The sequence below is a fragment of the Anguilla anguilla genome, chromosome 4 (genome assembly GCF_013347855.1).
Source record: "Anguilla anguilla isolate fAngAng1 chromosome 4, fAngAng1.pri, whole genome shotgun sequence".
NCBI classification, from domain to species: domain Eukaryota; kingdom Metazoa; phylum Chordata; class Actinopteri; order Anguilliformes; family Anguillidae; genus Anguilla; species Anguilla anguilla.
Genome location: NC_049204.1, coordinates 65,811,962 through 65,836,750, shown reverse-complemented (window position 1 = coordinate 65,836,750; position 24,789 = coordinate 65,811,962). Strand labels below are relative to the sequence as shown.

The following is a 24,789-nucleotide window of genomic DNA, read 5'->3' as shown; positions in this document are numbered from 1 at the left end:
GCTAAACGCCGTAGTAACCGCAACAAGGGCCCGGCGCAGAGGGCGCTACGGTGTGGACTGCACACTACGATCGCCAGGGCAGAGCGGGAGGACGCGCGCTCTTCGTCTGCAGTACCGCCGTCCTGCCTGCAGAGGGCAGATCTGCGACGCAGCGGCCAACCCCCGACAAAAACCTCCAGGAAATGGGAGGGGGGGAAAAATGTTTCTCTGAAAAATAAAAACGGGGTTATGAATGAGTATTGTTTTACAGTGTTATGTTAGTCCGCGCTGTTTAATTGCAATTTTCTCTGTGCACAGATCCAGAAGAATTCCTGACCCTTGTTATGCAGCGAATTCTGTGTTTGGAGCCACTTCTTAAACTGTAAGATTACACTCCTGTCTGTCTGTCTGTCTGAGTAATTGAGTGACAAAGATGTAGCGCTGTTGATGTATATGGATCTCTATGTGGCATGATGAGGTGTGCGAGTTATATGTGTATGGGTCATTATGTGGCAGGCCAGCGCGTGTGTGAGTTATATTTGTATGTATCTCTATGTAGCAGGTCAGCAGGGGACAAGGTGCAGGAGAACTACTGTTACCAGATTTTCCTGGATCAGAAACACTCGCTCATTCTGCCAACCGTTCAGCAGCTGCTGGAGCACTCTCTCCACTGGTCCGGGCTCACACTGGCCGAGGTGAGGCTCTGTGTGTGTGTGTGTGTGCAACCGTTCAGCAGCTGCTGGAGCACTCTCTCCACTGGTCCGGGCTCACACTGGCCGAGGTGAAGCTCTGTGTGTGTGTGTCTTTTTATTTACATTGATTCAAATTGAATACAATTGATGTTTTGGGTTGAGATGTGAGGTCCACAATTTCTAAGCATTATGACATGACAGTTTGTTCTCTTAGTGACTGTTACTAGACTAATGTGACACCAGTTTCTCCCGTTCCTCATAGTAACCCTTACCTGTGACATCACAGTTCTCCTTTTTCCCTCAGTGACCTTTACCCTGTGCATTGTGACATCACAGTTCTCCTGTTCCTCTTTGTGACCCTTACCTTGAGCATTGTGACATCACAGTTCTCCTGTTCCTCTTTGTGACCCTTACCTTGAGCATTGTGACATCACAGTTCTCCTGTTCCTCTTTGTGACCCTTACCTGTGACATCACAGTTCTCCTTTTCCTCTTTGTGACCCTTACCCTGAGCATTGTGACATCACAGTTCTCCTGTTCCTCTTTGTGACCCTTACCTTGAGCATTGTGACGTCACAGTTCTCCTGTTCCTCTCTGCAGATCCCCTCCTGCCTCATCCTGCAGATGCCGCGCTTCGGCAAGAAGTTCAAGCTGTTCGACAAGATCATTCCATCCCTGGAGCTCGACATCAGTGACCTCCTGTCAGAGAGTAGGCCTCGTTACCCACAATGCATCTGCCCCTCGCTCAGTGCGCTAAAGTGCTGTCAATCACAACGTCAGCGTGTTGCTTGCGATGTCATACAAAATTCTGTGCTGTGCTCATCATCATGTGTCTGCATGCGGCGCAAATGACGCCTGCGTGCGTGCGTGTGTGTGTGTGTGTGTGTGTGTGTGCGCACATTCCAGGTCCTCGAGAGTGTGTGTTATGCGGTCAGCTGGCTGGTTTGGAGTGCACAGACTGCTTCACAGATCCGACCTTTGGAAGGACAGGTTTCAAACAGTTCTGCCGAACCTGCTCTGCACAGGTACTCCACTTTCAGCTGTGCACAGCTGCTCCACACACACACACACACACACACACACTCACACTCACACTCACACTCACACTCACACACTCACACACTCACACACTGCCTCCAACTCAGCCCAGAGACACTTAATGCTACAGCACCTGCTCACACCTACAGACACTTAACGCTACATCACCTGCTCACACCTAGACACTTAACACTACATCACCTGCTCACACCTACAGACACTTAACGCTACATCACCTGCTCACACCTAGACACTTAACACTACATCACCTGCTCACACCTACAGACACTTAACACTACATCACCTGCTCACACCTAGACACTTAACGCTACATCACCTGCTCACACCTAGACACTTAACACTACATCACCTGCTCACACCTACAGACACTTAACACTACATCGCCTGCTCACACCTACAGACACTTAACGCTACACCACCTGCTCACACCTAGACACTTAACGCTACATCACCTGCTCACACCTAGACACTTAATGCTCACACCTGTTCCAAGCACATATCGGACATCACCTCCCCTCACCTGTCCAAAACAGGTCATCACCTGCCAGCCCTAGTTACTGAGTACCAGGTACACACCTGTTCTGGGGTCAGTGTAAGAGCTGGGGGGGTCGTTATTTGGCAGGTACACACACACCTGTACTGGGGTCAGTGTAAGAGCTGGGGGGTCGTTATTTGGCAGGTACACACACACCTGTACTGGGGTCAGTGTAAGAGCTGGGGGGTCGTTATTTGGCAGGTACACACACACCTGTTCTGGGGTCAGTGTAAGAGCTGGGGGGTCGTTATTTGGCAGGTAGACACACACCTGTACTGGGGTCAGTGTAAGAGCTGGGGGGTCGTTATTTGGCAGGTACACAGCCACCCCCAGAGGAAGTTGCACCGGCCCTCTGATCTTCGCCTGCCGGAGGGGTACCCCCCCTCGGGGGCCAGGCAGTGGGGACCCCCCCGGGAGAAGCTGCAGCTGTTCGCCGTGCTGTGCATAGAGACCAGCCACTACGTGTCCTTCGTCCGATACGGCCCCCGCCCCGGGGACTGGCTCTTCTTCGACAGCATGGCTGACCGAGTCGGTGAGAGTGGGGGGGGGGTGGGGGCACATCTCTTTCTCTGTCCCTGTCTGTGTGCGTGTGTGTGAGTGTGCATGTGTGTGTGTGTGTGTGTGTGTGTGTTTGCGTGTGTGTGTATGTGTTTGCATGTGCGTGCGTGTTTGTGTGTGTGTGTGTGGTTGTGTTTGTGTGTGTTTGCCTGCATGTTTGTGTGTGTGTGTGGTTGTGTGTGTGTGTGTGTTTTCCTGCGTGTTTGTGTGTTTGCCTGCGTGTTTGTGTGTGTGTGTGTGTGTGCGTGTGTGTATGCATGTGTGTTCGGGTATGTGTGTGTGTGCATGTGTGCGTGTGCGTGCGTGTTTGTGTGTGTGTGTGTGGTTGTGTGTGTGTGTGTGTTTGCCTGCGTGTGTGTGTGTGCGTGCGCGTTTCTCCATCTCTACCTTTGCCTCTGTCCGTGCTCACGCGCGCGTTTTCCTGGTTGCCAGGAGACCAGGACGGGTACAACATCCCGCAGGTACAGCTGTGTCCTGAGGTGGAGCGCTACCTGCAGATGAGCCCGGCGGAGCTGGCCACTCAGGTGCCCCGGGAAATGGAGGGCGTGGCCAAACGTCTCTTCTGCGACGCCTACATGTACCTGTACCAGAGCCCGAGCATGGCCCTGTACCGCTGAGCGTAGTACACCTGTACCCTTACCTGCAGCTCACCTTTAACTTACCTGTACCCTTACCTGCAACTCACCTTTAACTTACCAGTGCCTTATCTGTGAGATGCCTTTTTATGTGCCTGCACCTTACCTTTTACTTACCTGTACCTTACCTGCAACTCACCTTTAACTTACCTGTACCCTTACCAGCAACTCACCTTTTACTTACCTGCACCCTTACCTGCAACTCACCTTTAACTTACTTGTACCTTAGCTTTCAATTGCCTTTTACTTACCTGTACATCACCTGTCCCTCACCTGTAACACCCTACCACGTGGGAGTTCTCCTGCACCATAGTGCCAAACACATCAGCCTGCATCAGCCTGTCTGGCAGCTGCTGAAGACCCTACAGCCTGTCTGGCAGCTGCTGAAGACCCTACAGCCTGTCTGGCAGCTGCTGAAGACCCTACAGCCTGTCTGGCAGCTGCTGAAGACTCTACAGCCTGTCTGGCAGCTGCTGAAGACCCTACAGCCTGTCTGGCAGCTGTTGAAGACCCTACAGCCTGTCTGGCAGCTGCTGAAGACCCTCAGCCTGTCTGGCAGCTGCTGAAGACCATACAGCCTGTCTGGCAGCTGCTGAAGACCCTACAGCCTGTCTGGCAGCTGTTGAAGACCCTACAGCCTGTCTGGCAGCTGTTGAAGCCGACGCCAGGGATCCCTTCAGCCTTGGAATGGCAGCGGGCTTTTGGGGCGACTAAAACGTCTTTTGTTAATTAGCCTATGCAACAGGACAGCTGAAACCCAGTTAGTTAACCCAGGGGTTACAGGTAGATAAATCATGCCCCCTGCTGAATCGCCTGTAGCTCACCTGTCTGTCCTGCTATGGGGCTTTGGCAAGGCAGTCAGCCACCTCTGTGCTGGACCAAATACTTAAAACACAATACCTGCTCTGTACTAGGCTCACCTGTACCAAAATACCTGCTCTGTACTAGGCTCACCTGTACCAAAATACCTGCTCTGTACTAGGCTCACCTGTACCATACCTGTTCTGTGCTAGGCTTGCCTGTACCATAATACCTGTTCTTCACATGTGCTATTACCTGCAAGTTGCCTGTTTTTTTTACACTACTCTGAACTTACAATAAACACAGAAGATACACTGTTTTTTTTAGAAATTCAAATCGGCTCTTCAAGTCCGATTGTTGTTTGAGCTTCATGCGGAACTGGAAGGACAATCTGTATAGTTTGTGTGGAGTCGATATTAATCTTTGCTATTTTTTCAGAGGGTAAGGTTATTTTTCAGCCAAGCCAATATCTTAATTAGCTCTGTAATGCCTTTGCTTGGCAACGGATGTAAATAAGGAGAAGGGAAAAAAAAAAGAGAAAACTTCTGCACTTTAAAACAAAACAAAAAAAAAATGAAGATGAAATGTATTGTTGCCATGGAAATTACTGTGCTGTAAAACTGAAACTTAGCTGATCGAAGTGCTTTGACAATCAAAAGGTGAAGCATTCATTTCGTAAATTGTCTGTAAGCCTGTTAGTAGGTCGGGACTTTAGTACGCAATTTTCCAAAGGGCTTTGTGGATTTTAAATTTGCTTTTTTAAAATAAAAATATCATATGTATGCAAGTGAGATCTGAATTGTATTTATTGTACATAAAATATGCGGAACGTTTTTACGAAAGTAGGATCAGCAGTCCATTTAACACATGCCTTTCTAGCCTTGTTAGATGCATTAATTCTTATTTGCTCTGGCTAAGAACATCTGCATAATGCCGAATTGTGAATTTAAATCTGGCTTCTGCAAATATGGAAGGGGCCTGCAGGAAATCATTTAGAATAATCAGCTATTTAAATTTGAGCGCCTCGGCGCCCTCTTGTGGTCATTCAGTGAACACCCCGTTAAGGGGGCGTGTGCTTTGGCATAGCAGTGCTCGTTTAATACTGGCTGGGCCTGGAGTGGCCCGGCCGAGCTGCTGACCGCGCAGGAGCTCACGGACCTAGCTCCAACGCGCCGGTTTCTTCAGGGTCGGCGTTAGCATTCGTTAGCATTTGTTAGCATTCATTAGCATTCGTTAGCATTCGTTAGCGGCAGCACAATCAAGAGCTTGTTAGACTCGGAGTGCAGCTGGGAAGGGGGGGGGGGGCCAGGGTGGGGGCGGGGGTGGTGAGGTGAGTGGGGGAGGCGGGTGTGGGGTGAGGTGAGGGAGGGAGGGCAGCAGAATCACGGCGGCGCGCGGCTAACGGCGCTGATTTTATCGTCCCCGCTCTCTGCTTTCCCCGCCGCAGTCGCTGATTTCATTTGCTCTGGGGGGGGGGGGTGGGGGGGGTGGGGGGGTCCAGCAGTATGCTTCCAGATCCCGGGGCGCCGTGCCGACCGTTTGCCCTTCTGTTAACAGCTGGTGTTCGGGTCGGCCGCTGGCAGGGCTGGCGAAGCGCGTTTCCGTCCGTTAAAAACGTTACGCGAAAGCGGGAGGAAGCTGTTAACGGGGCGGCTCTCGCTTCCTGTTTAAAGTGACGCCGGGCAGCCATTTTAATTTGACACTGGCGCAACATCAGGCACACACGCTCCGGAGTGTAACATTTTAGGACCGCGCTGATGCATCCCAATTTGTAGATGCGCTCCTAAATCTTTTTTTTAATTTTTATTTTTTTACAGTGAGCACACATCAGTTTTCAGGAACAGATGCTCCTAAAATGGGGGGGGGGGGTGTAGAGCCCTGGACTGCATAAGGGAAGAAGACTGATACGTTTACGTTCAGAAACATCAGGAAATCGCTGCAGAGGGAGGGGAAAAAAGTGATTTTATTTTTCCCACACTCCTCCAAAACAGCTAATTATAGGGATTCAATGTATTATCACTTTATTTTTATTAATAAAAGAATAGGTAAACATACGTTTGAATATTTGTAAATGTTTATGAAAAACTACATTACTTTTTTCCACTTTGTTTATGCGATAAGAAGCTTGGCAAATCACACGCACACACACACACGCACACACAAGCACACACACACGCACACACATCACACGCACACACACACGCGCGCACACATGAGCGTGCGCGCATATGCAAGTTTATCCTCCAAGCGTTAGGTCCCGTTTTGTTTAAAGTGAGTAAGATGATGGTATTTAAATCATAGCTTCCAGCCCCTGGAAAAGACGCACACGGTGGAGGTGTGGAGGTGTGACTGGGGGGGAGCTTACTCTTCCTGTGTGACACACTTCGCACCGTACGAAACCGTACGCACCGTAGGACAGCAGAGAGAGTGTGGGCCACCGTTTGAGGGTATGTCCGTTTCTCTCTCACTCTCTCTCTCTCTCTCTCTATTCTTCTCTCCCTCTCCATCTCTCTCTCTCTCTCTATTCTTCTCTCCCTCTCCATCTCTCTCTCTATTCTTCTCTCTCTCTCTCTCCTCTTTATCTTAGCACCAGTGCTAGCGGCCCTGATCTCCAGAGAGCCCTTGGGAACATTACCCAGAAGCCCCCTGGGTGTGAGAGCAGGGTGCGGACGCGTACGTGGACTCCACACGTGTGGGCGTCCGTCCGTCCGTCCGTCATTGTCTGACATCATCAGGGGGCTAAATTCCTTTCTTCCAGGTCACAGCATTACTGATTCCACCCGACACGAGACGTTCTCACAATGTTACTGGGACGTTTTGTCAGTGTTATTACATCGCCACTACCTGGCGGCAACGTTGTGCGAACGTTTCGTGTCAGCCGGGTAACACTTGGCCCACGCACCCTAAAAAAAAAAAAAAAAAAACCATAAATCTCCACCATGGGGAAAAAATGGGTAATCAATTAGAAATACAATTTCTGCAAAAAGTGACTGAATTTAATTATAAAACAGAAGAAAAAAAAAAAAACCTCCAGAACAAAAAAAATAAATAAAAAATTCCCAAAAACAAGCCGCTGGATAAATATGGCATGGAGACATCGAGTCCCTGCAGATTTGGCCATTTTGGGGTTTTTCTCCCCTGTTATAGACATGAAGCAGGGCCAGCTCCTGCCCAGAAACAGGCCGTGCGATTGAAAAAGGGCCCTGGCGCTCGATACAGGAGCAGCCTCCCGAAGCAGGGGTCTGCGTGCGGTCGCTATGAGACGGGTGATGGAGACACACGCGTGTGCTGAATCCGGCACGGCAGGGGGGGGCCGTTTCCCCAAAAACAGGAGCGACGCCCGCAATCCAGGTTCAGCTGAAGCGTCCATCTGTCCCGACAGCGAACAGCCACTCAGCAGCGGCTCGATAAGCGATAACCACTTAATTATTTAGATACAATCATTCATACGATGTGAAATCATAACACACAGTAATATATAACAACACGTATGCCTATTACAGCACAATGACGGGCGTTTTGCTGCATGTTGGAAGTTTGTTTTATTTATTTTAAACTCCCCTCGTTCTCTCCCGATTGGAGTGAGATTATTTTGGATTCACTCATTTCACACAATGACACCAAACAGATGGACAATGTGAACAGGGCTGCTATTACCATGCTTGCTGTTTATGTCATCGCCTGTGTTTTGGTCTAATTTATTTCCTTTTTTTTTTTTTTTTTAAACCAAATGCTTCATCGCTTTTTATATTTACGTAACCAATGAAGATCATTTGCCATTTGAATTTTAGAGAGGAGAGAAGGAAATACACAGAGACGAGAGAAAAAGAGAGAGGGTGAATGTGTGTGTATGCATGTGTGTGCGTGTATGTGTGTGTGTGCGTGTGCGTATGTGTGTGTGTGTGCGCGTGTGCGCGTGTATGCGTGTGTGTGTGTATGTGTGTGCGCGTGTGTGTGCGTGTATGCGTGTGTGTGCGTGTGTGCGTGTATGTGTGTGCACGTGTGCGTGTGTGTGTGCGTGTGTGTGCATGCGTGTTTTTGTGTGTATGTGTATGCGTATGTGTTTGTGTGTGTGAGCGTGTGTGCGTGTGTGTGTATGCGTGTGCTTATGTGCGTGTGTGTGTGTGCGCATGTGTGTGCGTGCGTATGTGTGTATGTGTGTGTGTGTGTGTGCGTATGCGTGTGCTTATGTGCGTGTGTGTGCGCGTGTGTGTGTGTGCGTGTGTGTGTATGCGTGTGCTTATGTGCGTGTGTGTATGTGTGTGTGCGCGTGTGTGTATGTGTGTGCGCGTGTGTGCGTGCGTGTGTGTCTGAGTGAGTGTGCGTGTGCGCGTGCGTGTGTGCGCGTGTGTGTGTGTGTGTGTGTGTGTGTATGCGTGTGTGTGTGTGCGCGTATGTGTGTGTGTGTGTGTGTGCGTGTGTGTGTATGCGTGTGTGTGTATGTGTGTGTGTGTATGCGTGTGTGTGTGTATGTGAGTGTGTGTGTGTTCAGCCTCAGCAGCTGATTCCTGATCAGCAGGGTTTCTGGCGGTAAGCGTTTCCAGAGAACATTCTGGAAGGCAGAACACAGCCGCCCAGATCCCAGGGGACGGGTACAGAGAAAGGCAGACGGAGAGATCGAGAGAGACGGTTTAAAATAAGGAGCGGGTTCGGAGGATACGGGGGGGGGGGGGGGGGGGGGGGGGGGGGATGGTAAGGAGATACAGGAATACTCGAACCCCCCACCGTACGCAATTACTCCTGCTTAAAACCGGGCTCATTAACCCACAGCATGGGGGCTGAAGGGCGGGAAAAAACCAGCCAGCGACATCAAACATCCTTTCACCCGGCCAGTGATAAAAAGAGCACGTGTCACATGACCGAACCATTTAAGTCAGGAGAAAGAGAGAGAGAGAGGGGGGGACAGGGAGGGAGAGAGAGAGAGAGAGAGAGAGAGAGAGAGACAGAGAGAGACAGAGAGAGGGAGAGAGAGAGAGAGAGAGAGAGAGAGAGAGAGAGAGAACAGTAAATTAGGTCAGCATTCTTTCAACTAACGGTGGCGAGGCAGAGGCAGAGAACGTGACAGAAATGTTCGGGACAGGCTGGCGTTTTGGGTTAGAGGCAAGAACGTGATCGCGACCTACCCGTGACCTTGACACTCCCGAACGGAGGAGGAGGAGGAGGAGGAGGATCCAGTCAGAGCTCCAGCCAATCGGAGCTCGGCCTAAATGCAGTCTGAGCGCGAGGCACGCTAAAGCCAATGGGAGGGCAGATCGGCGGGAGCACGGGAACAAGGTGCATTATGGGGGAGATCTCGAAAAGCACAGAAATGTATTATCGTTATGCCCCCCCCCCAACTCGCCCTCCAGCTGCCCCCCCAGGCTCTCTGGACACAAAGCCAGGTTTTATAGCAGATCAGAACCTTGCTGAGGAAGCAGCCCGCAGGGGACGGCCAATGCTAGCCTACGCTAGCCCCCAACCGCGCGAGAGAGAGAACCGGCGAAATATAAATCCAACGGGTGTGACCACGAAGCCTGTAAGCAGAGGGGGGGAAACATCCAGGTTCCGAAAGCGAAAGGCCCCCCCCGAGCATTTCGATCCAGTCACCTGGATTCGCTAATGAGCGCAATCCGTCAGCCAGGAGGCGGAACTAACGAGCAAAACACGGCTGGCTGAGTTCACGGAGGGGGGGGGGGGGAAGACAAACACACACGCGCGCACGGCAGGAGTATTACTCTCTGACTCCCGGGGCTCCATCCACACCATGCGTGATCAAGCGCTACAGCTGTGTGATGCTCGCTCACGGGGACGGGGGACGGGTGGTGGTGGTGGGGGGGGGGGGGGGCCGGGTGGGTGACGCACCTCAACCAACACCGACGCACCGCCTACGCGGCGGAGGTGCCCCGCGGACCTTCCGCCATCCGCGGCCCCGCGCGCACAGAGGAGGCGGAGAGGGGGGCGTTTTTCGCGCGCGCGGCTCAGTCACACTGAGGACAAACGAGCCGGCCGGGGCTCTCCCATCTCGGATCGGCGCCGGGAGGGGAACCCGGTCCGGTTTGACGAATCGGGAGGCCCTAATGGTCCGGGACGCGGCGGCTCGTTAATCTCGCGTCAGACCCAAAGAAGGAACGGGCACCTCCTGCGGCACAGTGTCCCCAGCGCTGCACCGGCACGCCGGCTTTCCTGCAGGAGCCGAGTCCAAAAAATCGCTGCCCTGGTGCTTCTCAATCCCTGTTCCCTACACTGGGAACACTCCCTGGGACACTCTACAGGGAGGAGACAATCCATATTTCGGGCACTTATAAATCACCATTTCTCAGCACCACTGACAGCTGTGGCGTTGCATGAATATCGTAATCTACGGCACGTCTGTCCTCAGATTTTTCTACATACACAGTAGCGATTGGTACACAATAGAAAGACAATAAAAACGACAAATCAATCGCTATTGTGTATTCAGAAAAACCTGAGGACAGACGTGCTGTAGATTACGATATTCATGCAACGCCACACCTGTCAGTGGTGCTGAGAAATGATGATTAAGGTATTTCCTTTGAAGCTTTCTCAGACAATAATGGACATAAATGTTTTTGAGATGATAAAATTAAACAACAGTAAAATGAGTGAGTTCTAACATAACCCAAAGGGCAGCAGACATTTTATGCATTTCCCACAGGCCACATTCTTGGCCTTTTAAACCTGTGGAGGCCCATCGATGACACACAGACGACAGGATTAAGGTGACAGCGAACGATAAAGCCCAGGTACCTGGACTTTCACTGGAGAAAGCCTTCGGGAACAAGGTTTCCCTCTCAGGTTTTACAGGGACAGATGAACCGACTGCTGTAAATCACGCCGTTACGATGCACATAAATGACAATGAGTTAAAAGCAAATGGGAGTTTTACTGGAGCAGGGAAACATGCGCTCGCTCGCGCCAGTGCTATTCTTTTTCTCTATAGTCTATTGTAACGACCCGCGCGTACTTTTGAGGGAGCGCGAGGCCCGATGAGCACGCTCTATAGCTGAAACACGGTCCCGTTTTGCACGCAGTGTGAAACCTCGCACTGTCAAAAGCACGCACGGCGTTAGATTACCAACTTTCCCATGCAGTGTTACGTGCGCCAACACAAGTGATTAATAGCAGTGTAATATCCATATGCTATTCAGATGATCACAGATAAGCCACATCACAAAAATGCCATGCGAGTTGAACCGTACACATGCGCTCCCTAATAAAAAGTTATTAAGTAAGCGATGGTTGCCATGATATCAGTTTATCATTGATTGGAGTCAGCTAGTCATTGTGGAGATTACAGCGCAGTGGACAGTACCAGACATGTACAACAAAGTAAACTTCAAAAAGTCGTAAAACATGCGAACAAGCCTGTGCCTGTTTGACCAAAAAAAGGCGCACAACGAGTTGTGTTACATTAAAAACATTAAACCGAGGGAAACCTTTTGTCTGAATGACATGTACTTTATCGATCATCCACCCCGTCAGATTGAAAAATAACACAAAAGGTAAGTTATTAGCACTTTACCCATGTTGTTCATAAGGGCAAATCAGCGGTACATAGTGTCCCCTTTGGTGTATGCGTGTCAGGGAGGTGGGGTGGAAGGAGACGTTAAAGTATGTCTATCTCTTCATCCTCCAGCTGTTAATTATGATATGTACTTAAATATTTACTTAAGCATACGCAGTTAGCCATCACGATGTAGGCAGCTAGCCCCCGCTGTATTCACTATGCCTTTTAAATGCCGTGGGAACAGCCAGCTAATTATTAATTATTATTATTATTATGAGTGTCATAAAAATAGCACCCATAATGACCGCAGGTACAAACCCAGGCTGAATAGCATTGCTCCAGTCATACACACATACTGTACACATGCATGTCTTGCAGGAACAACAAGAGTCAACACGGAGCTACACGTTTACTTTAGGCTTCCTGGGCTTGCTTAGCTAAAAGGTTGGGAAAGGGACTCAGGAGCGGAACGCGATGGCGGTTATCAGGTCTACTGTTACATTCAACCCCCAGCCCCCCCCACACCCCGAGCCCAACGGACTCACCCGCGAGCGCTGATTCAAACCGGCAGCAAAGAGGCGTCTCTGGGCTCGCGCTTGGCTGGCGTGCTGTTACCCTCAGCTTCTGTAGTTCCGACGTTGTGTTACTGTTTTATAGCACGCAGAACAGAGAGAGAGAGAGAGAGAGAGAAAAAAGAGGTACCCTCAGCGCCGGACTAACAAAACAGGGATAAACGGCAACGGTGCTATGCCGAAAAGTAAATTAATAAATTAAAAGACGAAAAAACACGACTAATGGCAGTTTTGCAGCAAATCCAAAACAATACTGTAAACGACCTTTCCGAAACGTGCTGCCAAACCACAAAAACAAGACCCCGTTTAATTTGTAACCAGGGTCTCCTCTCCGTTGTCTGGAGACGCTCTTATTTCCGCCATTATTTTATTTAACCTCTGACCTATAGGTCAGAAAGAGAGGGGGGGGAGGGCGCGCGGGGCGCAGACATTGCCGAATCAATGAAATGAAACAAAACTTGAATCTGATTGTGTGCAAGTTCCTAACAATAAATATCAACACACGGTGCCTCCCTTTTTGGTGCGGGACATGTGCGTCTTACCTGGTATCTGAACCAACTGGGTTTAGCTGGATAACTGCTCTAGGTAAACCCCGGGACCCTCACAAATATAGAACATGGACCAAAGTAAAAAAAAAAAAAAAAGCTGTTCAGCGTTTTATTCAGTGCAGTTATCCAGCTAACGCAGTAGTCCTGCTTTATGGAATACCCCCTGCTTCATGATACAATCCCCTGTCCTGAAAGCAGAAGCCTGTTTAAACAATAAAAAAAGGCATCACAAGCTGTTAAGTTATTTATTTGTTTTTAGGTTGAAAAACTGTAGGCCAGTGTTTGTTAGTCAATAAGATGGAACCTTGATGTATTTGTTTTACATTACAAGCATTTAGTGGGTGATCTTATCAAACAGTGTTTTCCTTTTGTATTTAAACATTATGTAAAGCAAGGATACTGCAATGTGAGCTTGCTACGCTTCTGGGGGAGATAGGGTGGGGGGGGGGGGGGGGGGGGGGGGGGGGGGGGGGGGAGGGGGGGGGGGGGGGGGTGGAAAAGTAATGAGGAAACAAAAGGACCGTGAATAAAAAAGCAGTACCCCAATGTACAGTGTCGCCCTTAAAAAGGATAATAAAAAATAAAAAAAGAACATAAAATGAAGTGGAATTAAAGGCTTTGCACAGAGAAGAGGTCTTGATTGGACATAAAACGCCTCTGCCCGCACCGCGCTCGTTTTGTTTGCGTGTATAATCGTCCTGGGAAATATAATTGGTGTAAACGCACGGAGGAGAACGAGAACGGTAGAGAGCGCTAATTAGCTGGGAGAAGCGGCAGTTTGCGGGGGCCGCCTCTCCTCGGCGGACACGCACGCGAAGCTCCTTCGTGCTCCCACAGTTCTGCCGAACCCGCGGACCGCTGCCATCACCGCTGGGCTCGTACAGCAGGCTTTGATTCAGGAACCTAAGATTTAATAAAGATAGCGATACACCACGAGGAGAGCAGGGCAATCCAGCCCGTACATATGAATGCACAACGAGGAGAGCAGGCAATTCAGCCCGTATACAGCATGAGAACATATGAATACATAATGAGGAGGAGAACAGGCCATTCAGCCCATCTAGAACATAAGAACACATAATGATGAGGCCACCGTGTTAAAATGAGAAGGGCGTGGTTAAGGTGGCTAGGTGAATCTGACAGTAAGCTCTAACATGCCACTGGCTAATCATCCTAGATGCTGAGTGTTTGACTGGTGTCCACCACCTCATTCAAACTGTAATGGAGGCTTGCACAGAAGTGGTGCAAGAGTTTCTCTCTTTAGCGGATGAAATAGAGTATATTCCTCTTATCAACTTTTTGCACAGGGTCAAACACATTTCAGAGGAGGTGTCAGCTTCAAACGACATTACTTTCTGGAACTGAGTGTGGAGGAATTTAGAGAATCTATAAATGTATAAGTCCAGCGGCAGCTTATAAACACCTATCCTGATCACCCATATAAATTCAGTCCAGCTGAACTCTGAGTGTGGGCAAGTATCATTTGGAGAAGAACACAGTGCAGTGGTTTGAGGTAGAGCTATTAAAATGTCTGCTGATTTATTCCCCAAATACACCTCTGATAAGTAATTCAACTGACAAAAAAACCAGGAAGGAATCTTATCACCTGGATACACCTGGGCAGTCTATTTCAGAGGTGCAAGCTCGCTGTAGCCTATATCGCTTATCTACACTGAAGAACAGTATGTACTTTTCATTCACCGTAGTGACATACACACAGAGGAAATGTGCTCAACAGTGTGTACACATTTACACACACACACACACACACACGTGTGTATGAGTGAGTCCACAGTCCAAACCCAAACTTGCTGCAGGCTGCCTGCGCTGTGTTCATGATGCGTTTGGTGGTCCGGCATTCTTGCGTAGTTCTTAGTCATCCCATGAACTTTGGCGTCAGAACAGATGCTTCACTTCCCCAAAGCGGCAGGGTGGGGGAGGCGGGTTGGGGGGTTGGTGAGTAAGTGGCACTCCCACAGCGAGGGGTGGGGGGGGGGGGGGGGCTAGAACAGGCTCAGCAAGCTCTCACCCTCTCAGACAGCATGTGCTGGCTCTGACCCCCATGGACAGCATCTTATCACCCTCCCAAAATTCCTGCTCTCACATGTCCTGGAGTCATTCCGACTGTAACAGTGATCCTGGAGTCATTCCGACTGTAACAGTGATCCTGCAGTCATTACGACTGTAACAGTGATCCTGCATTCATTCTGACTGTAACAGTGAGCCTGCAGTCATTCTGACTGTAACAGTGATCCTGCAGTCATTCTGACTGTAACAGTGATCCTGCAGTCATTCCGACTGTAACAGTGATCCTGCAGTCATTCTGACTGTAACAGTGATCCTGCAGTCATTCTGACTGTAACAGTGATCCTGCAGTCATTCCGACTGTAACAGTGATCCTGGAGTCATTCCGACTGTAACAGTGATCCTGCAGTCATTCTGACTGTAACAGTGATCCTGCAGTCATTCTGACTGTAACAGTGATCCTGCAGTCATTCTGACTGTAACAGTGATCCTGCAGTCATTCTGACTGTAACAGTGATCATTCCGACTGTAACAGTGATCCTGGAGTCATTCCGACTGTAACAGTGATCCTGCAGTCATTCTGACTGTAACAGTGATCCTGCAGTCATTCTGACTGTAACAGTGATCCTGCAGTCATTCTGACTGTAACAGTGATCCTGCAGTCATTCTGACTGTAACAGTGATCATTCCGACTGTAACAGTGATCTTGCAGTCATTCCGACTGTAACAGTGAGCCTGCAGTCATTCTGACTGTAACAGTGAGCCTGAAGTCATTCCGACTGTAACAGTGATCCTGGAGTCATTCCGACTGTAACAGGGCAGTGTGATCCTGCAGTCATTCTGACTGTAACAGTGATCCTGGAGTCATTCCGACTGTAACAGGACAGTGTGATGACAGTAATTTCAGAACACAGAACAAGACAAACACAGACGCAATACAGCGAATGTCAGCGAACCTGTGGCTCTGGCAAAAAAAAAGCTTTAAGGGAAAAGAAGTTTTTCCCAGAAATAATATCATATTCCCACCCGTTCACATTATCAGCCATGTAACCCGCCATCTGCGAGCCCCAGGCGCCTAGAAAACAAAATATTTTTGCAGGACGGAGGGTCATGCAGATCTTGGAGAAAGCAGAGGAGTCTTCGCAGGAGGTGTGGGGGTGAGAGGGCTGGGTGGGGGGTGGAGGGGTGGGGTGGGTCGGGGGGGTGGGGGGGGGGGGGGTGGGTTTACCAAAACAACACCGGGTCTGCATTGTGTAAACAGCGTTGTGTGGGTCAACAGCGAGATTGATGTGCTTCCAAAACAATGGCGGGCTCAGCGCGAGGTCACTGTCCCAGCCCGACGGGACCCTGGAGAGCACTGACTGACCCCGCCGCGGACCAGCGCGCGCGCTGCGGCTTCAATGGCCCTGTCCTTATCCTTAAGCGCGGGAAACAGCGCCGCTGTCGGCGCGCTCCTATAGGGACGCCGCGCGGATGGGTGACGTTTCCACAGGCCGAAGTGCGCCATGCAGGGGACACGAGCGCTTCAGTGATACGCGCTGTTTGCTCAAGTGAGCAAACGCTGAGCAGTTTACTTTTTAAACAAAAAAAAAAACAGCCGAAGACGTTTTCAATCATCCCTTCTGCCTTTTCCCCGCTGTTAGCATCCATCACACCTGTGTCTCACCTGTCACTTTCACGGGTCAGACAGGTGCACCACCCCCCCCCCCCCCCCCACCCCACCCCCCCCTGGGTACACCTGCTGAGGTGCAGGGACTCTAAATAAGAGACTAAAGAGTCCAGGCTGGTTCTGCTGTGCTCTGAACTGTTGGCTCAGAACCATGTTTCTGCTGGACCCGGAGTCTGATGCCCCTGATGTGGGGCATTAGCACTGATCTGTTCTCCAGGGCCTTCCTCGCTTACAGTGTAGTGCAGTGTGGGGAAGTATAGTGCAGTGTGGGGCAGTGTGGGGCAGTGTGGGGCAGTGTGGGGCAGTGTGGGGGCAGTGTGGGGTAGTGTGGGGCAGTGTAGTGCAGTGTGGGGTAGTGTGGGGCAGTGTGGGGCAGTGTGGGGCAGTGTGGGGCAGTGTAGTGCAGTGTGGGGCAGTGTGGGGCAGTGTGGGGCAGTGTAGTGCAGTGTGGGGCAGTGTGGGGCAGTGTGGGGTAGTGTGGGGCAGTGTGGGGCAGTGTGGGGCAGTGTAGTGCAGTGTGGGGCAGTGTGGGGCAGTGTGGGCCAGTGTGGGGCAGTGTAGTGCAGTGTGGGCCAGTGTGGGGCAGTGTGGGGCAGTGTGGGGTAGTGTGGGGCAGTGTGGGGCAGTGTAGTGCAGTGTGGGGCAGTGTGGGGCAGTGTGGGGCAGTGTGGGGTAGTGTGGGGCAGTGTAGTGCAGTGTGGGGCAGTGTGGGGCAGTGTGGGGCAGTGTAGTGCAGTGTGGGGCAGTGTGGGGCAGTGTGGGGCAGTGTAGTGCAGTGTGGGGCAGTGTAGTGCAGTGTGGGGCAGTGTGGGGCAGTGTGGGGTAGTGTGGGGCAGTGTAGTGCAGTGTGGGGCAGTGTGGGGCAGTGTGGGCCAGTGTGGGAGGGTTGCCGGTTCGATTCCCCTGCCCTGGGCGTGTCAAAGTGTCCCTGAGCAAGACACCTAACCCCTAATTGCTCCTGATGAGCTGATTGGCACCTTGCATGGCACCCTTTCGCCGTTGGTGTGTGAGCGTGTGTGTGTGTGAATGGGTGAATGAGAGGATAAAAGCGCTATACAAATGCAGTCCATTTATCATTTACCCTAACCCCGCGGACTCCTCGACTCTCATATCGGAGTGCAAGCGGACAGGGGCCCTCCGCTCTGACACTCAGGTGACGCGTCCGGGCTCTCCGCTGCCACGCCCTGATCAGGGCGATGCTCCACGTCACAGCAGGGCATCCGTGTCTCTCCGTCCAACACACTGGAGGCTGTTCTACTCTTTCATTCGCTCTATTTGCTGTTATTCAGCGCTTAATTAATTAATTAACTCAGAAAATTTGGCAAAGAAAAAAAATGGATTAAGGGTTAAAAAAAAACTCCCCTTCTCCCCAATGGAAAGAAATCTTGGGAGGAACCTGGCTCTAGAGCGGGAGCCCATCCTTCGCTGGCCGTCCCGGTGTCGAACTCACCCAATCCAGCTTCACGGGTCTGAACCGGCAAAAAAAAAAAAAAAAAAAAAAAAACACTAAATCCAGTCACCCTGCGACCTGCCAAGAGTAAGAGTGCAGACCGCTGGCCTAACAGATACAGAGATTTTTCTGTCTCCCGTGAAGGAATTTTAGGGTCTGATCACTTTACCGGCCATTCATTTCAACTGATTTTTAAAATTTTTATTTCTTTATTTTGTGAAAGTGACGTAGGTTTGAGACGAGTCGTTCACATTTTTATTATGTTTATCGATCAAAACTCAGACTAAAGTAAACGATCTGGGAAGATGTGCGGTGAAGGTGCGCCCCCCCCCCCCCCCGGGGGCAGTTTGAGAGCGCGTTTCTCATGCGGCGAGGTAGCGCTAGATGACCTTTCGGTGTGTGAGTCAGGCGTACCTGAGGGCTGCGTCTGACATTAGACTAACGGAGCTCAGCGGCGCTACCCGCCTCCGGTCTTCCCCGGCAGCTACGTCATCGCTCCCGACTACCGCTCCCAAACGAGTGACAGTTCATTCATCTTCTGCCCCCCCCCCCCCCTCCCCATCCAGACACCTGACAGCCAAAAAACTAATCCACCCCCACCCCCACTGAAATTCACACACGCACCACAAAGAATATTAATTACCTCGTAATAGCAACGTAGGGAAGTCTCTTTGTTTTTTTTTAGCAGATGGATCAAGTTCTTGATTTAGTACTATCTGCTCCATGGACATCACATTGAATCCTAATTATTGGCGTTAACCGGGCAAACGCGGACGCGGACACGAGCTCCGAGGCAGAATGAACGCACCTGGCAGCGATATTCGCACTCGCTGAAGCCCGCGTACTGAAGCGCGCGGTCTCGGCGCAGTCCACTTCACGAGGGTCTCGTCTGACCGACGCGCGGCGAAGAGAGGCGCGCGCGCGCGCGCGCCGGCTCCTGCTTGGCAAGCGCATATAAAATCCAACCTCCAGTACGGCTTCTGCTTCTCGTCTGCACGCGGGTGCAGCCAATCTGCACGCGGGTGCTGCCAATGTCCTTCAACTTCTGAGACACCGGAGGCACGTAAAAGGAGATTCGCCCGTCGGCGAGGCAAATGCAAGACCCGCGGGTAACAGGAACAAAAACTGGCAAGAGGACGTCCCTTCTGTCTACATTGGAGAGGGTGTATTCCTATCCAGCGCGTAAACTCAAAAGGATCTATTGCATACGTTGATAAGATTCACTTTAAATTACTTGGATACTGATGTAGCATACCTATCTAAGGTTAATAAAATATTTAGAATAGAACAGGGCAGAATTATAATAATAATTTTATTATTATTATTAGCGAAATCGTAAATCTTCAAGGTGGACTTCTGCCGATTTACCAAGAAAAAAGGACTGATAAAAGAAACAACGAACCAAACAATAAAAAACAATACAGAAACATGAGACCCCTGGCTCAAACTTCATCGGTATCAAGACTAATACAGCTGCTATTCTATCTCTGCGTCCACCAGACCTCTTGGGAACTGGTAAGTGTTCACTCGCACGATAAGCGAATGGTTATGACTATCATAATTATATTTTATGTAATGTATGCTTGCGGCATTTGTGTCACGTAGGCTACAGTTAATCTGTTTAAAACTCTATGCTAGTGTTACAAACATCTGCCAACGAAGTATGTGTGGAAGAGGTCGCATAACGTTATCAAAGCAGCACAATTACCCAAACAGAAGGAGCGGTTAAGCGCGAGAAAGACGACCAGGTTACGCACGCTCGCGTTCGTAAGACTGTAACTCAAGAGCACACGAGACAGTCTTGGTGAATTGCAGTGTGCCGGTGGAATTTAAACCAAAGGTTTAGACGTCTAGAGCAAGAAGAACTGTGTTACAGCTGTGTTACAGCTAATCCTCATTCCGCAGTTTTTGGATTGCTGTCCCAGGTGTAATGCAGTTCTGTGGTCAAGAGGTTTAAACCTGAGGTCTAAACTCCAGCTAAGCACAAAGCAATGGCCCCTCAAAGGTTGACAGAGAAAGTTTGTGCAGTGCATATTTATTTTATTTATTCATCTGAGCCATTTTTACATTTCTAACGAGTGACTCATCTTGTTTAATTTAGTTGCCGTAATTCTAATTGGTTTGTTATCTACAACACAGCACAATTAAATAATGTCGATAAAAAATACAAAAATAACATACTCGAAATATATTTTGCAACATACGTGCATGGGTACACCCGGCTTAGACATGTCCCCTGTATTTGGTGCAAACAAAATTACAAAACAATTATGCAGGGATAATTGCGTGTCCGCTTATCTCTGGAAAAGCAATTACTTGCCAGTACTGGAATAGGCTAATGTAATCAATAGATTGCATTATACTGTGGAACATTGTGTCTAGTAGCCTAGCGGTTTATCTTCATAATATTCTTTAAAACCGGAAAATAAAGTGAAATTGAATTAAAATGTAAAAAAAATACAAATAAAATTTAAAAAAACACAAGACCTTTCAGTAATTCGCACTGCAGTACACTGAATTTGAAAAGCAACGCTTTTTGCCGTCTGTCATTCATAAACAAACTCGACTAGGAAAATGTAAGACGGGGCAGCGGAAATTCCTATTTGATTTGCGTCACGAGATACGCTCGCAAACAAGAAACGCCACTTAGGAATGTCTTGCTGAGAGCCGGTTCTAAGATACACCGGTAAACCACACCGTACCCCTATTGACTGACATACGACTCTTGACATTGTTAAAATCACCGAGGTCGAGCGCTCACAAAAAGCACTGTAAAGCCCGTACACCTCTTTGTCATTGATGGTATCGTAACTGGTTTCGGCGCTTTTGCTGTCCGCTGATTTTGGACCCGCTGTTAAGTGTTTAGAAAAGAAAGTGTTTTTTTTCCCGCTCTGGTTTTGATGCTGGCGGCCGACAGCCTGTTCAGATGGGAGAGAGGAAGAGGAAGAGTCAGAGGCAGTAGCGTGGCAGGTCGGATTGTCCAGCCCGGACACTTACGGCGGCCGTAGCGACGCAAAGCAGAGACTAGCGATCGCTCGCATCCCACACTTGCAGCTTTGAATGAATCCCATTAGACTGATATTCCCAGCGAACAAGTAACGGAAATCTGCTGCACTTGGAAAGGGTCGCCTAGCGCGATTACAAATTACCTGCGGATTGTTAATCCACTGCCCAGTTTTTCTTGCCTAGATTGAACAATATATAAAATATGATATATATAATACATGGGGGTGCTATGTATAAAAAATATCTGTAATTCTAGCACGGATCACTAGGTATGGATGTAAATACCTTCAAATTAAAGCTAACAGTCTGCACGTTGACCTCATACTCTTTGTACATTCTGGCACTGAACAACTACTTACCAACTGCACTGTATACACAAAAAAAATAAAAAAATTAATGTTTTTACTGTGATGTAAATAAAAAATACCTACACAAAAGCACATTTTTGGAAATTATCGAGACACAGTTGACATTAACTTTGCATCACATTTATAATTTAACTAAAGCACTCAATCATTCATTGTTCAAAAATCAGTTACTTGTGCTGTACAACTTTTTTTTGGGGGGTGGGGGGGGGGGATCAGAAGACTGTTCTAGGGCAGAATTTTGTTTTTTAACGTTTGTGGGTTTTTAAGAGAAATCACCAAATGAATCATGCTTTCTCCACACTTTTCCATTAAAATGCCCACAGAAATTTGATCATTGTTGATTTAGTTTAAATGTACTCTATGTGAGTAAAGTCCACTTTTTAAGTGTTGATTTTGTCACTGACAATGTTACTGTGCCAGACAATTAAATTAAAAACTGCCTCTGAGGAGATTTCTTTGTGCTGCGGCTGGCTTAAACCCACATGACCACGACGTGTTCGATTGAAGACAAACCTGATATTTGTTTATTGTTTTTCAGTAGCAGAAAATGCCTTGGTGTCGACCTTGCCTTGCTTCAACCTTAGCCTGGCTGTTGACCTGTATTTTACTGTACTTCACAGTCTGAAAACCGTGATGGTGGAACAGGAAAGACTTTTTGGCTGAGCATCTCACTATTTGCAAATATTTTGGTTCTAGTTGTTTCACGTAAACGTCTGAATGTTTAACCTTAAATTATGTGCAGTAAGTTAAGTGGGCATTATAGACTAGTAAACACATTTCCCATTGGCTGCTTGTTTCCATAACAACCAGATTGGTGTGGTCTGTTGTTTGACTCTGAGAGAGGGACAGGGCACAGGCGTATTGCTGGGAAAGCCACCAGCATCATCACTGCGAGAGATGCAGAGATATGAAGATAGACACTGAGAGAAATTGGCAGAGAGAGGGGAGAGGGAAAGAGAGAGAGAGAGTGAAATACGGAGACAGACAGAGAGAGAGAGACAGAGAGAGATGGAGGTAAAGCAAGAAGAAAGAGTTATACGATTGGCAGTTGAGCTGGGCACATGCAAAATGGATGGGTGGAAAAATTAATTTACTGTACGTACACCCAGCAAAATTCTCAGTGTTAAATCGACTCTAACAGAGTACATGCTACTCTGAGAGGGTACATTTTTTTTACCCCATCTGGAATCAGAGTTGTGTTAGCACAGCGTATCTTATTGGGTGGGATAAGCTGTTCCTTTTGGAAGGAAATACCTCGCATCGTCAGCTCAGCCAATGGTATCCGTGCTGGATCACTCTGTAGCCAATGGCGGGCGTGCCAGGCAGCGAGGTACGGGCCAATATGACAGCTCATTTTTAGCTTGCACACGCAAGAGGCATTCGTCTCCGTTGTCCTGGAGGGGAAGTTCCAGATCGCGAGATTGGATTTCCTGAAATCCAATTGGTTCCAGTGCGCTTTAGCGATGGCTCCCATTAAAGGTGAATGCTGTGAATCCTTCAGACACCACCTACTGCCGGAGCCCCAGGTACGGGAGATCACGGCTGCTGGCCGATTAGCGCACGCGGAGAATATATGACCAAGTTAATTCAAATAATAAATAAGTTACCGGCTGCCATGTAACATCAGAGTGGCAGTTATTTTTGGCAGCTGTGCCAAAAAATGGGGGAGGAGCCCGGACGGGGAAACTGGCAGAGAGGGGACAAAGACTGTTGATGTGCGTGGAGAAGTGAAGATGCAGCTCGATAAAGACCTCTGATGCCTGTGCCCCAGACTCCTGTTGTCGTCTTCGATTAAGAGGAGCCACACAACAGAAAGTCCAGTTCGCTGACTGGCTAATGCATTACAGCACGAAAGCAGCATTATATTAGCAAAGTGTGCCTCAGGAAGTTGGGCAGACTTGCCTGACATCAAAGCATCAGCCTGTTCAGACTCAGACAGAAATGGGTCCTGACATGAGCCTGACAGGTGAGGCTGGTCTCTTTTAGCTTCCGCTAATTTTATGCACGCCAGCTAGCCAACTGCATTGGGGCTAGCCAATAATATGCACATTAGCCAGCAAGTTACAGCCAATGATATGCACCCCGGCTAGCCAACCACATTATCTGTAGCCAGCTACTTAGAAGCCAATAGCATGCAATCCGGCCACCCAAATCCATTAAGTGTAGCCAATAAATATGCAAATTGCCCCAGCTAATTATGGCCAATCACTGCTTTGCCAGTGAAAGCAGATGCAGCCAGGAGCGTGCTGGTTTCTCCTTCAGAACCTCTGACCCAGCAGGCAGGCCGGAAGGGTCCAGACCGAGATCTGGTTTTAAGGGCCAGGTCCAGGACGTCTTCGCTGACGCGAGGCGCGCCAAGGAACATCGGCCACGCCCGTATCCGAGCCTCCTGACCGGCAGGTGAAACAAATCAGCTGGCGTGAGACCTACGGCCTCTCAAATCGCCCGTCGCCATGGTTTCAGCTGTCCCGCCCCTCAGTTTCGCTCTCGCCTTAATGAAACCACGGAGAGAGGAGAAGACATAAATAAAAAAGGTCGACCGGAATGAAATGGACACCAGCCTTTCTTTCCCCTCCAAAAGGATAAAAATACCGCAGGTGTGGGCGGAATCGAGGTCTTTAATCAAACGTGATCACTATTACTTTTTATTTATTTATTTATTTTTTGCTTTTCCTTTTTCTGAGGGCTGGTAGTGCTGACAGGCAGTCATTACACACTGCCAGTGCTCGTCAGAATGGAAGTTTGTTTTCGCAAACTCTTGCGATCGCTCACTCACACGTCAAGTCACTTCGGGCTTAGAGAGGCCTCTGACTGTTATCTTCATCCCCCCCCCCCCCCCCCACTCTTTTGTGTGTGGTAAAAACATTGTGTGCCCCCGTCTTAAAATCTTTGTCAGGGTAAAAACAAGCAGAATGCAGCCCTGCCTTCTTTCCAAAATACTTCCCCCACCTTCTACCTGCAACCACTGGTCCCCCCCCCCCCCTAACCCAAACTGCCCCTCCAACATCCACCTCAAACCACTACTAGTTCAGAAACCAGAAACAAGATAATTCTCTGTGCGAATACAAAAAGAAAATAAATTAAAAATGTGACCTGTTATAGTTCTTCTGGCCCTTTGGTGACTGAGAAGAGAAAAAGTTCATTTTTGCATCAGTATAGTCCCAGTATACATATAAATATCTACAGTGTTAACATTCCTCCCATTGCTGACAGAATAACTGTGAGCGGTAATACGCATAGAGAAAGTTTAGACTAATGTACATTATACAATATATGAGTCATATGGTGCTTTTTTGTAAATAGTATAATGACAATGTTTCTGCAGTATGGACCATTTTCAAAATGCATCTGCCCGCTAGGAAGGAGTATTTTAAGAGCTTGCGCTA

The 24,789-nt window shown here is 49.0% G+C and overlaps 3 protein-coding genes across 3 annotated transcripts in view; all 3 read left to right on the top strand.

The window, feature by feature from the left end:
- Positions 1-4,837, top strand: part of cyldl (cylindromatosis (turban tumor syndrome), like) — a 4,947-nt gene extending 110 nt beyond the window's left edge. The window contains exons 2-7 of the mRNA XM_035413146.1: positions 298-361; positions 542-674; positions 1,271-1,379; positions 1,577-1,695; positions 2,580-2,796; positions 3,255-4,837. Coding sequence (XP_035269037.1) covers positions 298-361; positions 542-674; positions 1,271-1,379; positions 1,577-1,695; positions 2,580-2,796; positions 3,255-3,439 — 827 coding nt within the window. The 3' untranslated portion in view covers positions 3,440-4,837. The remainder of the gene's footprint in view (positions 1-297; positions 362-541; positions 675-1,270; positions 1,380-1,576; positions 1,696-2,579; positions 2,797-3,254) is intronic.
- Positions 1-24,789, top strand: part of LOC118225974 (E3 ubiquitin/ISG15 ligase TRIM25-like) — a 487,938-nt gene that overhangs the window by 368,374 nt on the left and 94,775 nt on the right. The gene's annotated exons all lie outside the window — the stretch shown is intronic.
- Positions 18,788-24,789, top strand: part of LOC118226000 (pituitary adenylate cyclase-activating polypeptide type I receptor-like) — a 43,604-nt gene continuing 37,602 nt past the window's right edge. Inside the window, exon 1 of the mRNA XM_035415202.1 lies at positions 18,788-19,544. Coding sequence (XP_035271093.1) covers positions 19,458-19,544 — 87 coding nt within the window. The 5' untranslated portion in view covers positions 18,788-19,457. The remainder of the gene's footprint in view (positions 19,545-24,789) is intronic.